At 34.8% G+C, this 20,824-nt stretch overlaps 2 protein-coding genes across 2 annotated transcripts in view; one reads left to right on the forward strand and one right to left on the reverse strand.

Annotated features, from left to right (window-relative positions):
• LOC107043879 (gamma-aminobutyric acid receptor alpha-like) overlaps nucleotides 1-4,111 on the reverse strand; it is a 17,420-nt gene extending 13,309 nt beyond the window's left edge. Inside the window, exon 1 of the mRNA XM_015265552.1 lies at nucleotides 4,028-4,111. Within this exon, the coding sequence (XP_015121038.1) occupies nucleotides 4,028-4,047 (20 nt within the window). The 5' untranslated portion in view covers nucleotides 4,048-4,111. The remainder of the gene's footprint in view (nucleotides 1-4,027) is intronic.
• A 3,683-nt stretch (nucleotides 4,112-7,794) lies between these two features.
• LOC107043876 (gamma-aminobutyric acid receptor subunit beta-like) lies at nucleotides 7,795-19,584 on the forward strand. The gene is made up of 9 exons (XM_015265547.2): nucleotides 7,795-7,931; nucleotides 11,056-11,168; nucleotides 12,744-12,811; nucleotides 13,753-13,898; nucleotides 14,951-15,108; nucleotides 16,288-16,572; nucleotides 16,937-17,170; nucleotides 17,754-17,968; nucleotides 18,770-19,584. The coding sequence occupies exons 1-9, from the start codon at nucleotides 7,867-7,869 to the stop codon at nucleotides 18,920-18,922; spliced, it is 1,437 nt and encodes a 478-aa protein (XP_015121033.1). The 5' UTR covers nucleotides 7,795-7,866; the 3' UTR covers nucleotides 18,923-19,584.
• Nucleotides 19,585-20,824: the final 1,240 nt, after the last annotated feature.

The following is a 20,824-nucleotide window of genomic DNA, read 5'->3' on the forward strand; positions in this document are numbered from 1 at the left end:
CCCCCCCCCCCCGCTTTTCGTTTTTTCCATCCGCCTAGACTTTGCTCGTCATTCCATTAACTTGGAGTTGGCGTTTTTCCGGATGCGCGAATCTAATTCCAAGGGCGGGGGATTGGTCGGCGTGTGTGGGTGTCGGTGTGTGCGCCTGATGCATCAAAAGACAGGATTCAACGAGGTAAACATTCGACGTTTGAATTAGGGGCGTTGTGCCAACCACTCGATGAGCCGTCAGTGTTTTCAGGACTGTTTTAAATTTCTTGAGGGGAGAAAAAAGTTCTCATTCGCAGGGACGTGGCACTGATTTGCGGGGATGTAGCACTGGTTTTTGGGAATTTATGAAGTTCGGTGATTTTTTGGGTGGCTCTTGGCTGATTCAGGGATCCCCATCAATATTAAATTTCTGCGATATTACGGGGATTTCACCCTTAGATTATTGAAGGTTTAAAATATGTGGGTTCAATTTTTCAAGTGATATAATATTAATCATCTGATTTTTTACGAATAATGATGTATTTAAAATTTTTTAATATGAAACTGTAAAGTTACTACTAAGTGATAATTCAAAGTTCTGGAAAGGGGATTTTCGATTAGACAAGGAATCGTCAATCTTCCTAACTCAAATTATTGATTGATAAAATAGTTGAAAATTTGAATATTTGAATTGATGATACTTAAGTACTCACAAAATTTCAAGAGTGATGTTATCTAATTAAGGGCTACAATAGTAACCGTAATAATATATTACAAATTTGGCTGTCCTCGGCTGAGTTTCCGAAGAATATTTTTGAATCTGAGAGAGATAGCAAAATTTTTATGATCACCTTTTTTGGAGATCTTGGTTTGGCTTAGCAAAAAGGTTATGACGAAAATTTTGATGTTTGCCTTAGATTCCGAGATATTTTTGGTGATGTTATCAGCAATTTTCAGGGATCGTCACTAATTTTCATCATCCAGAAAAATGATTTATTTGAATTAAATAAACTTCATTTGAATTTAGTAAATCCGCTATTAGAATCAAATAAACGAGTTATTTGATTTAAATAAAATTTATTTAACCCAAGTAAACGATTTTATTACGCACAGAGAAATTCTCCTGAAAAATTCTAGTGCCGGAAGTGGAAATTTTATTGAGTAGCACGTGAATTTTTCCCGTTGTTATATGAAATTTTCACAGAAATTTTATCAAAAATCTCTACAAATTTCACCTCAACACCAATTTTTTTTCGTGTGCGTGCAGGAATTTATTTTCAATTATTAGTAATTCGCGATTGTAAAATTCAATAAGTGCAAAATTATAAAAAATTCCCAACAAAAATATTTCCTAAAATCTAGTCATCGTGCAGTGTATTGGCAATTTCAGGAATATCATTACAAATGAGTTTAATAAAATGCAATAATTCTAGTAAAAAATATGTTTCTCGTCGAAAATTGTTGGGACTTTGAAAAACAGAAAAAAAATGTCACTCCACGTAGTATTTCCAGCGAAAACCTGAAGATTGAAAGACTCAACTGAAACTCTATTGAAAACCCAAACAAAAATGTCCACCGCTGAATTTTTTTTCATTCCAAACGTGTCACATTTTTTTCTATTATTGCTCCGAGAAAACCTCACGTCCCAAGCATTAACTCTACTCCTAAAGTTTCGATGGGTCTTCATCCCCTACCGCTGTATTTAGTGGAAGTGCTTCAAGTAGTTTCTAAAACCTCCTCTTTTTATTTTTCAAATGACTCATAAAGAGATTAAAAATTGTGGGGAACAATTGCAGTCAATTGTTATCTCATGGAGTGGGCCTGCGTACTTTTTCCACTACTGATGATGAGGCGCGGCGAGGGAGGGCGGGGGTTTAATCACGCTATGGAGCAGTCAAACGTGACGGAAGTTTACCCTTGGTAAATTTTGGGATGAAATGGCAGGGAGCTTTTATTTAAATCACCGAAAAAGCTTGCCCTCACTTACTCGTTAGTATTTGAAAAGCATCCCCACAACTGGTGAATGTAAACTCTGCATTTTCCAAACAGGTGTAGGACAAATTTGTTGGATAAAAAGTTGGAAAGCCGTTTGCTCCAGTTGTTCGACTGCTCAATTGCGGGAAAGCATAATTACACTATTTTGCTTTTTTCACTCTGCGAAACCAGTTACATTCTCGGAAATGTAAGATAATAATTCAGAAAATTGATTTTATCTTGAAAAATATGAAAAAAACATTTCTTTGCAGGTGAAAAGTTTATATTTATGTTTAGTTTAAATTTATGACAAATTTATTGGATTAAAAGGTGAACAGAATTTTGCGCCAATTATTCCAATGTCCAATTCCTGTGGAAAATGTTTCAATTGAAAAATTTTACAGAAAACTGAAATTCTAATGATTTCTTCTATAAAAATCATTACTCTTGGACCTTTTTTTATTCAAAAAAACACGGAATTTCTCAATATAATCAGCAAAAAACCAACATAAGTTTGAAAAATTAGAAAAAAAAAGTGCAAAAATAATATAAAATAATAAAAAAAATATATTTATAATTTATAATGAATTACATTAATTATAAAATTTCACAAGTTATAAAATTTTTTCGTGGGCGACTCAACCCGCAAATGTTTTCTTGCACTGCAGATTTTTCCCTCAAAATCACGAGATTAATTCACCAATTAAGTACGTGAACACGCCTATCTCGATTGCCGAGGCCGATAGCAATTGGATTTGGGTACTTGAGCGATCCTCTACCAGTCCCTGGCAATGTCACTCATCGAAATATGTCGAGGCCCCGATTTGTGCGCGTCACATGTCAAGACACGCATCGCTGGTTAATTATAAAACGTCCCATCGGTGTGTATGCGTATTCTACAGTCGAATCAACATGTGGATCTGACAAAATTCTGGATTTACTCGAATATCAAGTAATCAGAACAATTAATATTTCGTGTTTTTCATTTTTCAACGAGACGTTTTCAACGATTCTCGCATTCAATTTATACTTTCATTTTGAAAATCAATTAGAGGAGGGTAATTAGAGTTTAATTGAGTGTGGAGTTGAGGTACTGTAAATATTAATTGACAATATGTTGATGGAATATTATGTATGTCCGTTTGAAAGAAATGTTTCTTCATCTGGGATTAATTCATTCTGCAGTGAATTCAATAATTATTGGGAGAATTTTTTTTAAGTGAAGTAATAGCTGCATTAATTATTTATTATTATTATTATTATTATTATTATTATCTTTGAATTTAATTCAAGACGCAATTGTTCTTCAAATTTATTATCCATTTTCAAAATACAAAAACATTGTGTTTTTCATGTTCACATTCAATTGCATTTGCAAAATATTAAAAATTCCGAATAATATTCGTCTGAATCATGCCAATTATCCATAATTTTCTTCATCATATCGACCAGAAAATTGCAAATTCATATAATCTTTCAGAAATTATCAGATTTTGAATAAATCAAATAAATACATTTGTATTTCTTGTAACTTAAATTTCCTTTTTCTTCGGATTTTTATTTGCATCAAATATTTTAGAAATATAAACAATTATTTATTTGATCTCAGTGGAGATTTCGTTAGTTATAAATCCTTAATTAAAATTAATTAATCATTGATCTCATACAATTAAACATTTTCATTGAAATAAACCCATGAGTCGATCAATTCCCTCCCAGAACATTGTTGCAACGAATAAAAAACCCCACACGGAGAGAAATATTCAATAAAAATTCCGTATCTTTTCCGTAAGTCCGGAGCGAAATGCGGTTTTCGGAAATTTTACGGAACTGTCAGGGAATTTTTTCAGAGCGTTCCGTAATTTTTTCTGAATCTCCTGTGAAAAATTACGGTACCGTCACTTAAATTATCTGAGTCGATTTCGTAATCGGTGAGCGAATTGGGAGTTCCGTAATTTTTACTGGACATGTTTCTCCGTGCGAGTAACCGCGTCAACCCGATTGCAATGCCAAATCGAAATGTCATTTCTCCGATTGCACCCGGTCAATCCCAAATTAATAATTAATTGACGTCAAGACTCACCTGGTAATTAGTCCCGTCATCCTCGAATAAGCTTTCTAGTTACGCTGTGTTGCTTCTCGTGTTGAGTTTACCGGTACGCGAGTCGTCGACGTCGAGACAGCATTGCCAAGTCCGCGTGGTCCCCAGTTAGTTTTCCCCCCCACCCCCAATGGAGGATACGTACATGGGGATTGACGATGGCAACCCCCCTCGGATGGTGTTGGCGAACCTCGGGGAAACCGTCGAGGAGCGTGCGCAACCCCTCAGCCAAATCACAAGTCGTCTTCCTCGATTCCCTTCCGTCATTTCCCCACCTGCATACAATCCCTCCCACCCTTCGAGCCCCCCTCTCACCCTCCCCCGCGTCGCTGCACTGCGAGATAATTGCTCAAGTTAAAATTCGCCACCTTCTTATTATTCTGGGATAAATAACTTCGTTATTTCTTTTCGGGGCATTTGTACTCATTTATCTGACCCCGCGTCCATTTCCACTGGTGAATAAAACATTTTTACAATTTGGAATCAAATAGTTCTTAATCACATTCTATTTTTCTTTTTGTCATTTTTTTTTTGTTGCACAGGCTGGGGAGAGGAATATTTCGTGGAAATTGTTGAGAGCTGCGTTTGAAAAACGTAATTTAGGAGAAAAAAACTTCCAACTTGAATTATATTCGATGAGTTTAATAGGGAAGCTGAAGTTTTATTAGAATTCTTTCAGAACTTGGGCGAATTTCACGTGTGTTTTGGAATAGATTTTTATTTATGGAAAAAGGAGGGTTTTGGGGAGGAATTTTTCAGCATTAATTTTGCTTTTTTTTAAATTTTATTGTGAGAAACGAATGAAAATGCAGTGGGAAAAATTGAGAAAATTTACACGCCACTAGATATTTATTTCTATAGAAAAATTAATAACTAGTTACTTTTTTCCATAAAATATTTTTTAACAAAATATAAAGCTACATAATCTTCTAGAGAAATCAGTAGTGGTCAATCGGTTTAAGTCGCCCTATCGCCCAGTTGAGTTTTTGTTGAATAACTCGGAATGTCAGAGAGATAGCGAAATTTTTGTAAAATCTTTTTCGTTAGTCTCCACTTTTCTCCACAAAAAAGGTTTTAGAAAAATTTTGCTACCTCCTTTAGAATTTGAAATATTCAATTTTGCTTTTTTTAAAATTTTATTGTGAGAAACGAATGAAAATGCAGTGGGAAAAATTGAGAAAATTTACACGCCACTAGATATTTATTTCTATAGAAAAATTAATAACTAGTTACTTTTTTCCATAAAATATTTTTTAACAAAATATAAAGCTGCATAATCTTCTAGAGAAATCAGTAGTGGTCAATCGGTTTAAATCGCCCTATCGCCCAGTTGACTTTTTGTTGAATAACTCGGAATGTAAGAGAGATAGCGAAATTTTTGTAAAATCTTTTTCGTTAGTCTCCACTTTTCTCCACAAAAAAGGTTTTTAGAAAAATTTTGCTACCTCCATTAGAATTTGAGATATTCATCGAGAACTGGGGCTAGAATGTCATTGATTAAAACCAAATACAACTTTTAACCAGAATTCTAAAAGAGAGATTTCAGAAGGTTTATCATAGAATAAATCATAAACAATACTATTTTATTCTCAAATTTGATAATAAATTTCATGATTTGTCCTCTCATTATCATCCACGAAATGAATAAATCGTAGATGTCTCATAATTTCACCAGAAACAATGAAAAAAGCGTTAGATTGTTCCACTAAATTTCCCCCCGCCTGATTATTTTCTCCCGTCACAAATTGCCAGTCAAACCCAGATAATTCAGCACCCTAATTGAACTACCCCCAGGTATGCTTGTCCAATTATAACCAGGAGTAGTTGGAAGTTGTCGAATAGTACGTTGCTCAGATCGACACTAATTCATCGCGTCAACATTAATTACATAATTAAGCTGAGCTCCTCTGTATCGCGATTGAATTACATCGCGAATTTAAAAAACTCGAATTCAGCATTTAAACAGCAAAACCGTTGACATTTGCAGCAATAAAAAATGAAAATAAATGTAGAAGGAAGTGAAATCTGAGAGGGGAGATTTTTGGATTCTCGGGGGCACGATCACGTCGGCGTAAACCGTTTTGGTCTTCCTCTCTTCGGGGTCGAGTGGCGCGCGCAGACTGTGTTTCGAATTATCCCTCCAGATGAAAACGGGGAAATTCTTCCTCCACCACGAGGTATATCACCTTTACCCTTCCCTTGTAACCACCTCGTGTTGTATGTGTATGTGTACGATCTCTTCGGAGCGCCGAGAAAGGCCTGACTCGCGCGGAAAAGGGTATGTACCCTTCGGACACGGCGTTGACGTTGAAATAAAAATTCTCGTTGGAATATATTTATTCGGGTTCGAATAAGCCCGGAAAATGAATCGAAGGGTCTTCGCGGCGAGTGTGCGTCTCTGCTCGGCACCGGAATCGCTTCTCACGCCGGAGGAATCGAGATAAACATGTGAAAATGTGTTGATTTAATATCTGGTGGTGGAGAGAATGATCGAATTGGGGAGATTTTTAAAACGAACGAATGGTACGTAAGGGCCGACCCACGGAGCACTCATCAATCTCGATCCTCGATCCTGACGAACACTATTTGCCTCGGGAACTTGACAGGTAGCTCGGGAGATCGTAGGGGTGAAACGAGAATGGTGAAACGAGATTTTTTCATTAACAATTGTTAAGTGAATTGATTATCGGGCAAATTTCATGCTAACAACTAATGGCTGGGGATATTTTCAGTACAATTTATTCAAATGTGAAGAGTAATTCAGTAGCGAAGGGGTAAAACGGTTTGAGTCTACTTATTTCCCAGTTGAGTTTTTGAAGAGTATTTTCGAATCTGAGAGAAATAGCGAAATTTTTGTAATTTGTTGTAGCTCTTAATCGGCTCTAAAAAAGTTGCGAGAAAAATTTTTTGTCTCCCTTACATTCCGAGATATTCAGTGAAAACTGGCCAATAGGCAAAATTGACTTGTACCGGTTTAACACCAATTTTCCATTTTTCATAAGTTGAAGAATTTTTTTTTAAATTCTTTTTCTCGTGAACAATACCGAGTATTGTTATACGCTTACGTATGTTTGTTATGAATAGACAATTGTGAGATTTTTTTAAATAAAAAATAATGATATTGTCGGACTTGAAAATTTTCTAGTGAAGATTTTTTTAATTCAGATACTGGCGCCTGAAATTTTGAAATTAGTTCTTGCATTGATCACTGGGAAAAATTGACGTGACTGCATTTTGTTTATCACAATTTATTTCAATCTGGAGATTTATACAGCTCAATTTACAATAATATCTTTCAATAGGAATTAAGTTTTCAACAGAAGTAAAAAAAAGTGTTCAAAAAGTTTTGGTTTCTTCTTTTGCAGCTTTTACAATTTTTAATTTAATTTTTGTTTTCCTCATAAACACAGAATGTCATTGTGCATTCAGACATTTTTACCAGATAATTTGTCAATATTTCGGAACGTCCGAAAAATTTCGAGTGAAGTTTTTTTCAATTGAGGTGCCAACGGTTGAAATTCTGACACAAGTTTTTGTATTGATTCACTTGGCTATCGCGTTCTGAAAAATTCTTTAAAAATGCCTCAGGAAAAATTTTATGACTGAGGAATTATCTCGTTCCACCACTGATTTTTCAATTGAAAAAATTCGAGAATATAAAATCAACTCAATCAATTTCTCCCACATTTTGATGAACTCTCAATAAAGGAGAAATCCACAAATTTGTAGGAAGAAAGAAGAGTATCGAGATGACGATCTGTCGTATTCGCGTCATGTTGTGACGAAGAGGAAGAAGAAAAAGTGTCTTCGTTGACAGCAGGATGGTGTTATCGGGCGATATTCTCCTGGCTATTTTTATCGTACACCTGAGCCCCCTCAGTGTCTGGTAAGAAACAAAAAAATGTTATTACGCGTTAAAATGTGAAGACGAAGGAGGCGAAAACCCCAAAGACTTAATGCTATTCAAGAGATGTCTTTGCCAAATATTAAAAAAAAATTTCCCTATCTTTATTTTATGTCGTGATATTCATGATCAACTAACAGATTACAAAATCCCATAGGAGCACTCGGGGTAATTAACGTGGAGACTTGCGACTTTTCAAAAAATATTGATAACTCATTTAATTTTTAATGAAATCGGTTTTTTTTTTAATGGAAAGTACGATTCTGAATTGATAAATTATGTCTCCCGGAGTTATGAAGACGCGAAAAAAAAGTCAGTGTCCATTTAAAAAAAAACGAACCCCCTTTGAAATTCCTCAATTTTGAAAAATTTCCAATCAATTTTTTCAATCTTAAAAATGAAACCTGACTCATCCAAATCGTGCCATTCAGTCATGAGATATTGTCGACTGAGGACGTCTCACCCCCCAATTCTGATCTAATGAATGTATTCCCAAGTGCTCGTGACTCACAGGACGAAAATTATCTCGGCCAGCTTCCTTGTCCCGCAGTGTGGTCAATCGTATGAAAGATAACGGCACAAAATAGAAAGCACATCACAATCACGATGCTCCACAGCGTGTGATTGAACTGGTGTATCTCATGGAGTTGATAATATACCCACTGAATTATTTCAAAGGCAATCTCGAAGATTAATCTTATATCACCCGACATTTAGAGACTCTTCCCCCTCATCAAACGTGACGTGCACTCCACTCTCTCCGGTAGTAGGTGTACAGAGATATTGCGAGCATAATGGCTATCATTATGGCTAATATCCAGCCCAGGTCAATGCCAATGTCAGCGTTTTTCCTCTGACAGCACATTTTTCAACGCTCATCGAATGAGTTAATTTCCGTAATTACTTCTCGAATGGGGGTTTAATTTTGTCGAGGGGGATAACCCGATAAACTCCATCGTTTCGTGGTTAATTTCCCACGTAAAATGACAAGAGGAGAAAAACAAGACTGCATTTGTTTCCGAACAGTGAGTGCATTTGAAATTCAATTTTTGTATTAGACATTCACGAATAGATAAACTTTAGACGTGAAAGCCCATTTGAATTTACTTACTGCAGGAGGGCTTCCACTGCGGGAGGTGAAATATTTGAAATCTCTCGTAAATTCCGCGTACGCAGGATCTGCGGGGAACAGTCTGGGGCGATAATGTTCGGAGACACCGGGGAGGTGTTGAATGTAATTAGTCCGCGATTTGTCACTCGAGATTGTTAAACATGGCAATTAATATCAGCGGCGCAACGCAGAGGGAGTTGTTCTCGCGAATTAATTATATTGGGGGTGAGAGAAAGGGTTGAGGGGTTGAGGGTTGAGGATTTTTTTAATGCTGCATGCGGAGAGGAAACTGAAATATTGTGTTCTTTCGTAAATATTACGTCAAATTTATTAATTTATTTGTTACGGAAAAATAATTCGATAGACAATTGTATTAGATTTCTGTTGAGCTTTCTATTGGTTTTGGCCGACTCGGTGGAAATGTTCAAGAGAAAATATTTAACAGAAAAAATCAATGAAATTCGATTTTTCTATATAACTTATTCTATTGAGATTTTTTTCAATGAAAATAAATTTTTCCATCATTTAAAAAAATGTAATGAGTGAAAATAAAATAATCAAAGCAGAAAACGTTTCACCAATTTTTTTGTAAAGGATATTGTCTGTAAAATTTCCTCGCTTCAAATTTTCCCAGTTTTTTTCATTCCATTTGTGTTTTCAATATGAAAATCAAACAAATAGCAAAATCGTTCTTGATATTGTGATGTCACCAGCGCGCAGCACAGACAATTGTTCTATAAAATTAAGAATATTGAATCTTTTCTTTATTTTTCATCATTTTTGTAAATAGGAAATTTCACGTCTAATATTTTTAAACTAATTTTCGTATTTCAGTATTTTATTCAATTAAGAGTGAATAATTGAAGAGATTAAAAATTGCAAATTCTCAAGTCCAGGAAATTTTATAATTGATTTTAACAACGGAACCCGTTGTACGCATTTTCGCCCAGAGTTTTTCAATGATCAGAGAAAATATTGCACGACGCAATCCATTTATTCTTGGACATGTGAGACAGCCGGGCGCGTTCCACTCGCACGGCAGAAACAAAAACCCAAGCAAAACTCTTCAAAACTTCAGCCCAAGATTTGCTGTAACTTGTGTAATTACGTCCTGGAAGTTTCAAGCACGTTTCGACTCTTCGAATGCCAAGAGGGGAAGTTAATAAACCCTGCGATGTGGATGGAACAAACCGCATTTTCAGACTTTTATGTCATTCACAATTTCACTTCAACAATAAACTTTGAATTTATTATTTTCAATTTTTGAAATTAGTAAAGCGTTTCTGATTTCCAGTGAAATTTCTCTGAGAATGCGAGAAAGAATTCTAGTTCTCAGTAATTTTCACTGAAATCTAGTACTTTGAGTTCTTACAATAAGAACCGATGGATACTGAAATGGAAATAAAAACCTTGAGAATTTAATATTTAATTTTCATAACGGGATCTAAAATTCGAATTTTACTGAATCGTCAAGATGAACGGGAATTTTAATGAACGATCTGATCTTAAACTGAATTAAACCCCACAACGTTGAAAATTCAATTGCAATCGCCACTGGAAATTGCCTAAATTTCTAAAAGTATCGAAGTGAAATCATTCTCCGTCACGGAAAAATTATCCGTAATATTGAGCAATGACTCACGTTCACCGGGATAATTGTTGATGGAATGCCGGATAAATTTTACAGCCTCGGCACAAATTACTCTCGCGTTCCGTAAATGTTCTCGGGTCAACGGAGAAAAATTCGCAATTTGTCGCGCATTTTTCCCTGATAAACGATGAAAAAGTACTGAAAATCGAGCGCGCTCCACGATTATTTAGCTTGTTAAGTCATTTTTCCCCAACTTTTATCTCCCTGAAGATTCTCGATTCCAACACCATAATCTTGTATTTCAATACCGTGGCGCAGGAAACCAGAACCTTTTTTCTCCCATTTCTTATTTTCCCCCGCAATTTTTCCAATGAAAAAAAATGTCGTTTGGACTTCTTTTCAAGGGGATATTTGGAGTCTGGTGGCAACAGTGCATCCGATAGGTTGGAGAACGTGACCCAAACAATTTCCCGTATTCTCGACGGTTACGATATTCGATTGCGTCCCAATTTCGGAGGTAAGTGCCAAAAACTCCTCCGATTTCCCCCTCCGAAGATCCCCCAAGAATCATCTCAACGAGACTCCCGGATATTCTCATGTCACCTATCGATCCAAATGCGCGCATAGTATACACTAGTTTTGTGGTTGAAATGGGTGTCCCGTCGGGAAATTGAGGGTTTCGCTCCCCGTACTGACCCACTACCGCAAGTCTCAGTAGATTCTCACTAGCAGGCTCTTATAAATATGCAAAGCCGAGAGATTTAAATTGAGTGTAGGTTCAATTCCTTTCCGTTATTTTATCACAAAGTGTACATGTTGCCATTGAATGCCATTGAATTCACTCTCCCTTTCCCCCTTCCCGTCAGTTTTTCTATTTCCTTGTAATTTTTAATTCATCTCTCCGAAAATAAATTCTTGAAATCATTTTTTCAAACATGTATTTATCCCAAATCCACAATTTTCTAATTTTGACGCACAAAAAATTCTCGGTATTTAGAAAGTAATTTTACGAAAATAATCATAAAAATTTTGATTAATTCTTAATCATTTTTTGATGGAAAGATAAGCGAATAGAATTTTTCTTGAAAACAATTCGAAAATACATTAGTTTTTATCATCAAACGGATGATACATGAGAAACTAAGTTTTTTAAAATCAATACACTCTCTCCAAAGTTTCAGAAACTTCTGCATTGTGTAGCTATCGCACTAGTGAAATAAAATTAAAGGGGATAAAAATAATAATGCAGAAGTTATCACGAATCTTTGCACCATTTCTGCTTTAAAATTAACTGCAAAAAATTACAAGTCAAAGGAGAAAATTGTCCTGTTATTTATCGTCGGATAAAAAATGTACTTGTGAAAGCCCTTGTGTCATTTAAACTTCCTCCCCATCTGTTAATCAAACCCTGTCCTATTACTTGTAACGAGACAAAATCTAAATAGCAAGATATTTTTTATAAAGACCACTCGGCTCGGGCGATCTATCAACTCGACTCTATTTCCTCATTATTTACCCCGTACCCCCACCATATTTCATTCATAATTTTATTATGCCCCTGATAAGACAATATGGATTATGAAATACGATTCGAGCGGATTGCCTCTCTTCTCAGTAATTTTTCTTTTTTTCTTTTTATTTGATGGACGTGAAAGCCCTTAATTGAACTTTTCCACGCCATTCAATTCGACGGGGCATCATTACCCGGTTTAATTGAATAACCCGCATGCCGTCAGGATGATATCCAACTTTTTTTTAATATTTCGTTCTCCCCAGCAACGACTATGATAGAATCGATTATATCTCACGGAAATGCGTCGGAGGATTATATTACAGTTTTGTCCACTTGTTGAAATTCAGTAGCGAAGCGGTAAACCGGCGTTTTTGACGAATATCTCGGAATCTAAGGGAGATAGAAATATTTTTGTTAAAACCTTTTTTGTAGAGCCAACTGAGGGTTACAAAAAAGGTAATGAGTAAAATTTTACTATCTCTCTTAGATTCCGAGATATTCATCGAAAATGGCCCAAAGTCAAAATCGAATTTCATCTCTAATTTCTCGTTTCATTCGGGACTTTTTTTTATTCAATAGGGGATCCTCTCAAGGTTGGCATGGACCTCACCATCGCCAGTTTCGATGCTATATCTGAAGTGAATATGGTAAGTGATACATTCGGGAATTTTGAATTCGCCGCTTGCGGTGAATCGAAATATGCGAGGTGAAGGTTAAGAGAAAATATCGATAAACGTTTTTGTGGAGAATTTTGGACGAAATTTGATAACCACCTGCACAGTTGGAAAATTACTTCGGAAATTGGAAGTAAAAAATTACAAAATTTTTTATATTCACTAATTAACATGACATTTCGATCTATTTATGAATTTTCAATGTATTGAAAATTAAAATGAATGTGTTGTTTAATTTTCACAATGAGTTTGAGAATTATGACTGTGATTTAAATATTAATGATTCGTTAGCGTGAAAAGTCATCGTTATTGACATCTGCAAATGAATAAAAAATTCAGTGAATAATTAAAATCCAATTATCTAAATTTTGAAAAAGTTGTGAAATTAGAAATTCTCCAAAATTAACGATTATTAATTAACTCTGTCTCGCGATTTTATATAGACATTTGTTTTTCAAAATCCATTAAAAAAACTCCAGTGTAACACTCTTTCTTCATTTTCATTTTTTACTGTAGTTAAAAAAAATTTCGAAACTGTAATAGAGCTTTCACCGTAATGTAAACTCATAATATAACTATTTATACTCTAAATCGACCTAATTTTTGAAATACACTAATAACTAAATAAACCTTAAGACCGCAATGGAGTTCGTCCTCGAAAAAAACTGAACTTCTAGTTCAAAAAACACCCTAAAATTGTCATAAATTTCATTGCATTTTCCCGGACCGATCTCGACTTATCAACAATAAAAAACGCTCCATTTTTCTCGACTCTCTCCCGCGCCGTTCCCCCACTTCCTCCGCCATCCCCAACTCCAAATAAAAAAGAACCGCTTGCGAGTATTATTCATCATCCCCCGCGCCAAATCCTATCATCCCAGACTAAAAAAAGCCAAATTTTTTTCTCTTAACAGGATTACACGATAACAATGTACTTGAATCAGTACTGGAAGGACGAGCGGTTGGCGTTCTCATACGAGGCAGAAGTGTTGACGCTGAGTGGTGATTTCGCCGAGAAGATTTGGGTACCGGATACATTCTTCGCCAACGACAAGAACAGGTGAATAGAAGATGTGTCACGAGGGGCGGGGGGTGTGATGAAGGGGACGAGAAAGTAATAGAGATGAAAAGAGAGAGAAAGTGCATAACGATCGATTATAACTCCTGAAATGTGGGTTAACAGCTGAGGGGGGTAAACGCCTCGTTTTTTATTGTGTGGAGAATACTCTTGGAAATTGACACACATTCAACACGATTACCACACAATCATCATCTCGATTGATATCAATTTATTCAATCAATGCAAAAGATTGAAAACGTTTCCCTAAATTAAGTCAATTTCTTGTTTTTTGTTATTTTAAGGTAAAACTATTTTTCTTGGATGCCCACGTGAAACAGATTTCATGAAGTGTCGTTCCGAGATTTTTTCATAACAATTTCAGCAATTTATTCAGTTAATGAAGCAGATTAAAAACCACTTCATCAACTCAACTGGGTTAATTTATAGTTTTTGTTATTTTGGGGAATCAAATAATTGATTTTAGTTACGAATTTCATTAAACTAAGTTAATTTTTATTTTTTATTGCTTTGAGTTAAGATGATTTTTAAAATCCCCATAAGAAACGGAATTAATCAATGAATTTTCATGAGAAATTCAATGATCTTGTTCAATTAATAAAAAAAGTAAAAAATCACTGCATCACAAAATAATTTATAGGTTTTGTTATTTTGAGTTGAACATGTTTTGTAAAATCCCCACGTAAAACACGAAATCAAATCATTAATTTTCATGATGAATTTCATTAATTGATTCAATTAACAAAAACGATGAAAAACCACTTCATCTCCTGAATAAGATCCTAATTATCCTAAACTAAGTCAACTTCTAAATCAAGCAATAAATTTTAATGACAAATTTCATTGATTTATTCAACTAATAAAAATCACAAAAAGCGTCACCATCTCCCGACTAAAAAGTTGAATTATAAACTAAGTTAATCACTAGTTTTTGTTATTTTAAGGTAAAAAATGATTTTTAAAATCCCCATGTGAAGCAGGGAATCAAGTAATGAATTTTAATGACAAATTTTGTAAAGAGGTTTCGTTCCCAGCTTCCTTCATGACGTCACTGAGCGCAACAAACTCGTGAGACTATCCGGAGATGGTTCGATAACGTATGGAATGAGATTTACAACTACACTAGCATGCATGATGGACCTCCACTACTATCCACTGGACTCGCAGAACTGCACTGTGGAGATTGAAAGTTGTATGTATATCGAGTAAATAGTGGTAGCAAAGTTTGATGGGTTTTTAGGGATTATTTGTACTCGTCGATTAGATGTGAAATATACTAATAAAGTTAGTTGAGGTATAGATTGACCCGGGGGATTCTGGAGGGCCACCTGAGTGACTGGCTAAAGCACGGGGGATACATATTTGTTCTTCTCCATTAGCTCGATTAATTCAATTTGTGATTGAGATTTACCGTTGAAACTATAGCGTAAGCGTTAACGTTCACCAGACGGAGTAATCTAGTTGGCTGATGAAGTGGCTTTACTGCAGATTCTGGAAGATCACGAGTGGATATGTTGATTCCAACTTCAACGACTAGGCCAGAGATATTTCGATGTTTGTAGAATGATCAAGTCCATTTGTACTTTAGAATTTTTTGCAGCTCTAGAGACAATGGAATGATTTTTTTTAGCTCTCGTGGTTGAGATCTCAATTGCCATTTTTTGTGTTTTGAGTTTGTTGTACCCTTATTTATTCAAATGGATGAACTACACAATAAATAATAAAAAAACATGTTAGAAAATTCATGCGCAGGATGTTTTTAATACGTTATTAACAATAACTGAAATAATTGTTTGATTGTTTGTTTCAATTAAAAGAGAATAAATTAATAATAAGTTTTAATAACTCTACAATTGTTTAATCGTTTTTTTCGTTACAAGAGAATAAGTTATATATAAAAATGAACATCTTTTGTCTTTTTTCTATCAGAAAATATTAAAAAACGCGAAGTAGAGTCGCATAATTAACTTCTCGATCCAAAAAGAGGAAGTTGTTTTGAATTGAAATCGTTGTAAAATACAAATATAATTTCAACATAATTCTAATACAACCCCAATACAATTTCCTAAAAACCGAAATTTAATAGAAACATTTTCTATTAAATTTTTCCATACGTCTACAAAAAAACCAACACTTTGCCTTAAGACTATCCGAATAGATATTAAAAATATAAAATTTGTCAATCAAATCGCATGAGAAAACATTAAAAAATTCGCCCTCCTCAATTTCCTCCTAATTGAAGTGATCAAGTCCATTTCTACTTTAGAATTTTGTACCGTAGAACCAACGAATGACCCTTGTCATCCAGTCCACGATTTACATCTCAATTATCACTTTGGACTGAAAGCTTGTTGTACCCTGATTTATCCAGACGGATACACTGTGCTGGACGTTGTCATGTACTGGAAGGAGACACCGGTACGGGGTGTCGAGGAGGCTGAACTGCCCCAATTCACGATACTCGGATACGAAACTAACGATCGGAAAGAGCGTCTTGCCACTGGCATCTATCAAAGACTCTCGTTGAGTTTCAAACTTGAGAGGAACATCGGTTATTTTGTCTTTCAGACGTACTTACCCAGTATTCTTATTGTCATGTTGAGCTGGGTCAGCTTCTGGATTAATCACGAGGCTACTAGTGCCAGAGTAGCTCTTGGTGAGTGTTTCCAGATTTTTGTCAACTGAAAAAATATTCTCTGCGAAGAATTTTAACTAGCTAATTAAAATAAATTTAATAAATTTCGTAAATTACAATAATAATAATCTCTCTGTATTATTAAAATCCAAATCGACTTCTGGTGATAAAAATTTGGGGGCATGAGGGTAGCCCCCTAGTAAAAACAATAATAAATTAAATGAATGAATGATTGTAATGAATTATCCTGAATATTTCGAATTTTAAAATTAAATTTTATGAGATTGATCTTTAAAAAATCGTAGAACTATGAAAATTGTAGAACTTTATGACGATGTGCCACTTCGCTAGTGAAATTTCTCCCCTCAATTCAACAATTTCTCAGGTATCACGACGGTACTGACAATGACAACTATATCAACGGGCGTTAGAAGTTCACTCCCACGCATCAGCTACGTCAAAGCCATTGACATCTACCTCGTCATGTGCTTCGTATTCGTTTTTGCAGCACTACTTGAATATGCAGCTGTCAATTACACGTACTGGGGGGCTAGAGCAAGGAAAAAAACTAAACAGAAGAGAGATCTCATGAAGAAACAAACATCAGTTCAAACTCCAGGTGCATTTCCGAATTATTTATTGTAATTAGGAGGGGCTTTCAGGGGGGAAAAATGATTGGGGAGGTTCGTTGGAAATTTAGATGGATTTTTTTACGATTTTTCATTTGCTTTTTATGGTTTGTTTTCGAGAATAACATTAAAAAGAAATTTTGGAAAAAATTATGTGGAAAACGCAACGCAATGGCTGAAAAATTCAATTGCATTGGTAATTGGCAATTCCATGTATTTATTTATTTATTTATTTATTTATTCATTCATTTATTTATTGTTTATAGGCCCCGCAAATTAAAGACATTCATTTATATATTCTACATTCTATCTACCAAAATTTATTTGAAACCTCTATTTGTATTTGTGGATTCCTATTAAAAAAAATAATATAACGTTTGTGGCTAATTTGCCAATCGATTTTTTAATTTTTTAGTATTCCTGTTTGCAGTAAGCAACACGATGAAATGAAAAATTATAAAAAAATAACTGGAATTTTGGAAAAATTTGCAAAATTGTTTACACAAATCAGCAAAAAGAATCCGATTTTCCTCAAAAAGAGTTTGAGATAATTTTGTAAAATGTCACTTATAGAAACCACAGAAGCCGACATAATCGAGCTTCAGGACCTTCGAATATCGCCTCTGCCCAGCATCAGGAGCCGATCGGGTCTGGCAAGTGGTGCAGCCACTCCAGCAGCGGTTGGAGCTCACGATCGCGGTCATTTTCCACCAAGTTTTCGTCCTGCGCGCTACAACACCAGAAGCACTGGACTTAGATACCGCGGCACACGTCAGCACAAACCAAAGGTCCATCTCATCTCCATTTTTTTCATCTCCATCCGACGACTCATCGAAATTCACTGTTTCTTTATGCATCAGCCAGATGATTATGATTGCATATTCTAATAATTATGGAACGGTTTTCTCCTTTGTTTCCGCATTAATGCATGATGCAGAATTACGCGGCGGATTTTCGAAATGACTTTCGAACTCCATTCGATGTTTTTTGTACAATTTACGTCAGTACGAATTTTTTATTATTTCGTGCATATTTTTATTCATGAACAGAGGGTGGTGGAGTATTTATTATTAATAATTAGTAATATACAAAAAAATTCCATAGAAAAACCTAATGAATTCAACAGAAAAATGAAATTCGATTGATATTTTTCTGCAGAATATTTTTCATTGAACTCGTCGATCGATAAAAAAACGTATCAAAGCTGCGGAATTTTTAAACAGACTCGACTAAAAACTACTCAAAAATCCAGAAGAATTCCCCATTTATATACAAATTTTCCTATTGCGTCATTTTCTACAGGAATTTCTAGACATGAATTTTACCATTTTTTTCCACTCTACTTTTCTCCTCTTCATAAAAAAAATCAAACAAACAACTTGGAATATTTAAATAGACAATATTTCAATACAATAAACTCCATAGAGAAATCGAATTCTATTGTTTTTTTTATAGAATTCTTTCCATTGAATTTTTTAATAGAATCGACCGAAAACTAGCATAAAGTTCAATAGAAATCTAACAGAATTCTCTGTCGAGTAGGTTACACTAATTAATTCCAAATAACGTGAAGTCCTGCCTGATTCCAGGTCTTTCATGCCCTGAAACGAGGCGCCTCAGTGCTAAAAGCCTCATTACCAAAGATCAAGGACGTTAACGTCATCGACAAATACTCCAGACTCGTGTTTCCAGTGAGCTTCATCCTCTTCAACGCTGTCTACTGGACATTCTACGTCGTTTGAAGTGAAATTTCCCGGCGCGAGCATTAAAAATTCCACGAAAGCCAAAAGTTGGTGACAACGTGCGCGAGTGAGTGATAAACAAAGAAAACGAATAATATCGATGAACACATGCAATATGTTTAATCACTCCAATCGAATTACGTGTCCGTTCCACATTAGATGTTGATAACGAAATGACCATCATAATTAATCAGATATTTCATTAGAAAAATTTAAGATAATCGAGATAAGAAATTGAAAAATTATGAGAAATTTTACTGTCATTACGAAGTCTCTCGAAAGTACTGAATCTGAATGCTGCCACTATTATGAGACACGACGAGTTAATAATGTTTAATAATAAGTATGTTACGGTGAGAATGTTCGTGCTAAGTAAAATGCGCCTATTGAGAACAATATTATAGAAACATCAAACGAAAGTAGACGAATAAAATTATTCATTTGTATGATTTTGAGGAATCGTGGGACAATATGTTTCTACAACTTATTTCCATTCGATAATTTCAATTATTGAGTATACGGAGGGACAATTTTTGGAAGATTGCCCAACTGCTCTGTGAAATTGTATCGTGATACCTCTTTTCTTCATTTAATTAAATGGTGATTAATAAAATTTGGAATGTGGAGATCAAGTTTCATTCATCGTTTTGTAATGAAGCATTCGGAACGAATAAAACTCTTCTTTGGAATTTTTCTATTCATTTTAACAATATTCTTGTTGGAAATTCATGAACTCATATTTATTTCAATAAAAATGTTCTGATTATATTTAATGGATCATTTGTTAATTGCAAATAAAGGATTATTAAGTGTTAATAAATTTGTTTTTTTCGCCTGCTAAACAATTATGTCATTTACATAATTAATTTTAGTGGGTTAATCGTAAAAATGACTCGCGATAAAGTTTTGTAGATTGGTGGCATCATTTTTGCAAAATTTTTCTCTCCGCATACGACAATTCTATGAATTACTGTAAATAAATATCAATATAATTTGCAAATTTTATCGATGTTAAATGATGTAGCAAATTAAAGAGTTAGTTTTGGAGTATTTCGTGAGGAGAACAATGAGAACAACATGTTTGAATGAAATATACAGCGATACGAAAACAAAAGAATCATATTTCAGTTTTATTTCATTGATGGTTCAAGGCGAAGTTGAGAGTTGGCTAATCTGCGGTGAAAGACCTGACGCGTGCAGAAATAAAATCGCGTAATATAGCAACCGACGTGTAGGCGAGATACGATTGAAACAAGGGGACAAACAGCTCTAATCAGCCAACTTGAACTAGTTTCGCTGATTAAAAACAAGTCCATGACACTCGTGAAAAATGGGTATTTGTCATCCGGAGATTGACATACAGTGACATAAGACTGTATCGCAGTAATTACGCGTTATTACATGCGCAGAAGTATATCGTAAAGAGCTGTTCGTACATGAGCGAAAATCATTCATGGGAGAACCCAATGAATTAGTAGGAATTTCTATTAAATTTTTAATAAGAATTCTTCTCATCCAAATTTCAGTCAATGGAATTCCACTATTCGACTGTTATTTTATGTAGTCAACTGATAATTTTCGGTATTCAACTGGTAATTTTTTATATATATATGAAAAACACAAGATTTCCTGATCGAGGATTTTCTCTCTAGTGCAATTCTCTTGGCTGAAATTTGGATGGAAAAATTCTTTTTCGAATACCACTCGAGCTTCAAAATTAATCAGACTTTTCCTCGAATCCCTGATCATTTCCAAGCTCTTGTGGTATTACATACGAAAACTCGATTTGTTCTCAGCGCCGATTTCCACTGAAAAATATGCAACTTTAAAAACATGTTAATTTTTAATGTAATTTATTCGCCGACGCCACTGGCTATTAGCTTAGGCGCCAAACTGTGACAC

This window comes from Diachasma alloeum, unplaced genomic scaffold (genome assembly GCF_001412515.2).
Source record: "Diachasma alloeum isolate Michigan unplaced genomic scaffold, Dall2.0 Dall_scaffold_00648, whole genome shotgun sequence".
Classification (NCBI taxonomy): domain Eukaryota; kingdom Metazoa; phylum Arthropoda; class Insecta; order Hymenoptera; family Braconidae; genus Diachasma; species Diachasma alloeum.

What these genes read in the sequence shown, in the direction of transcription:
- LOC107043876 (XM_015265547.2), top strand. Translation starts at nt 7,867, where the DNA reads ATGGTGTTATCGGGCGATATTCTCCTGGCTATTTTTATCGTACACCTG. An exon ending in CTATATCTGAAGTGAATATG is followed by an intron (nt 12,812 to 13,752) that starts GTAAGTGATACA and finishes TTCTCTTAACAG; the next exon opens with GATTACACGATAACAATGTA. An exon ending in CACTGTGGAGATTGAAAGTT is followed by an intron (nt 15,109 to 16,287) that starts GTATGTATATCG and finishes TGATTTATCCAG; the next exon opens with ACGGATACACTGTGCTGGAC.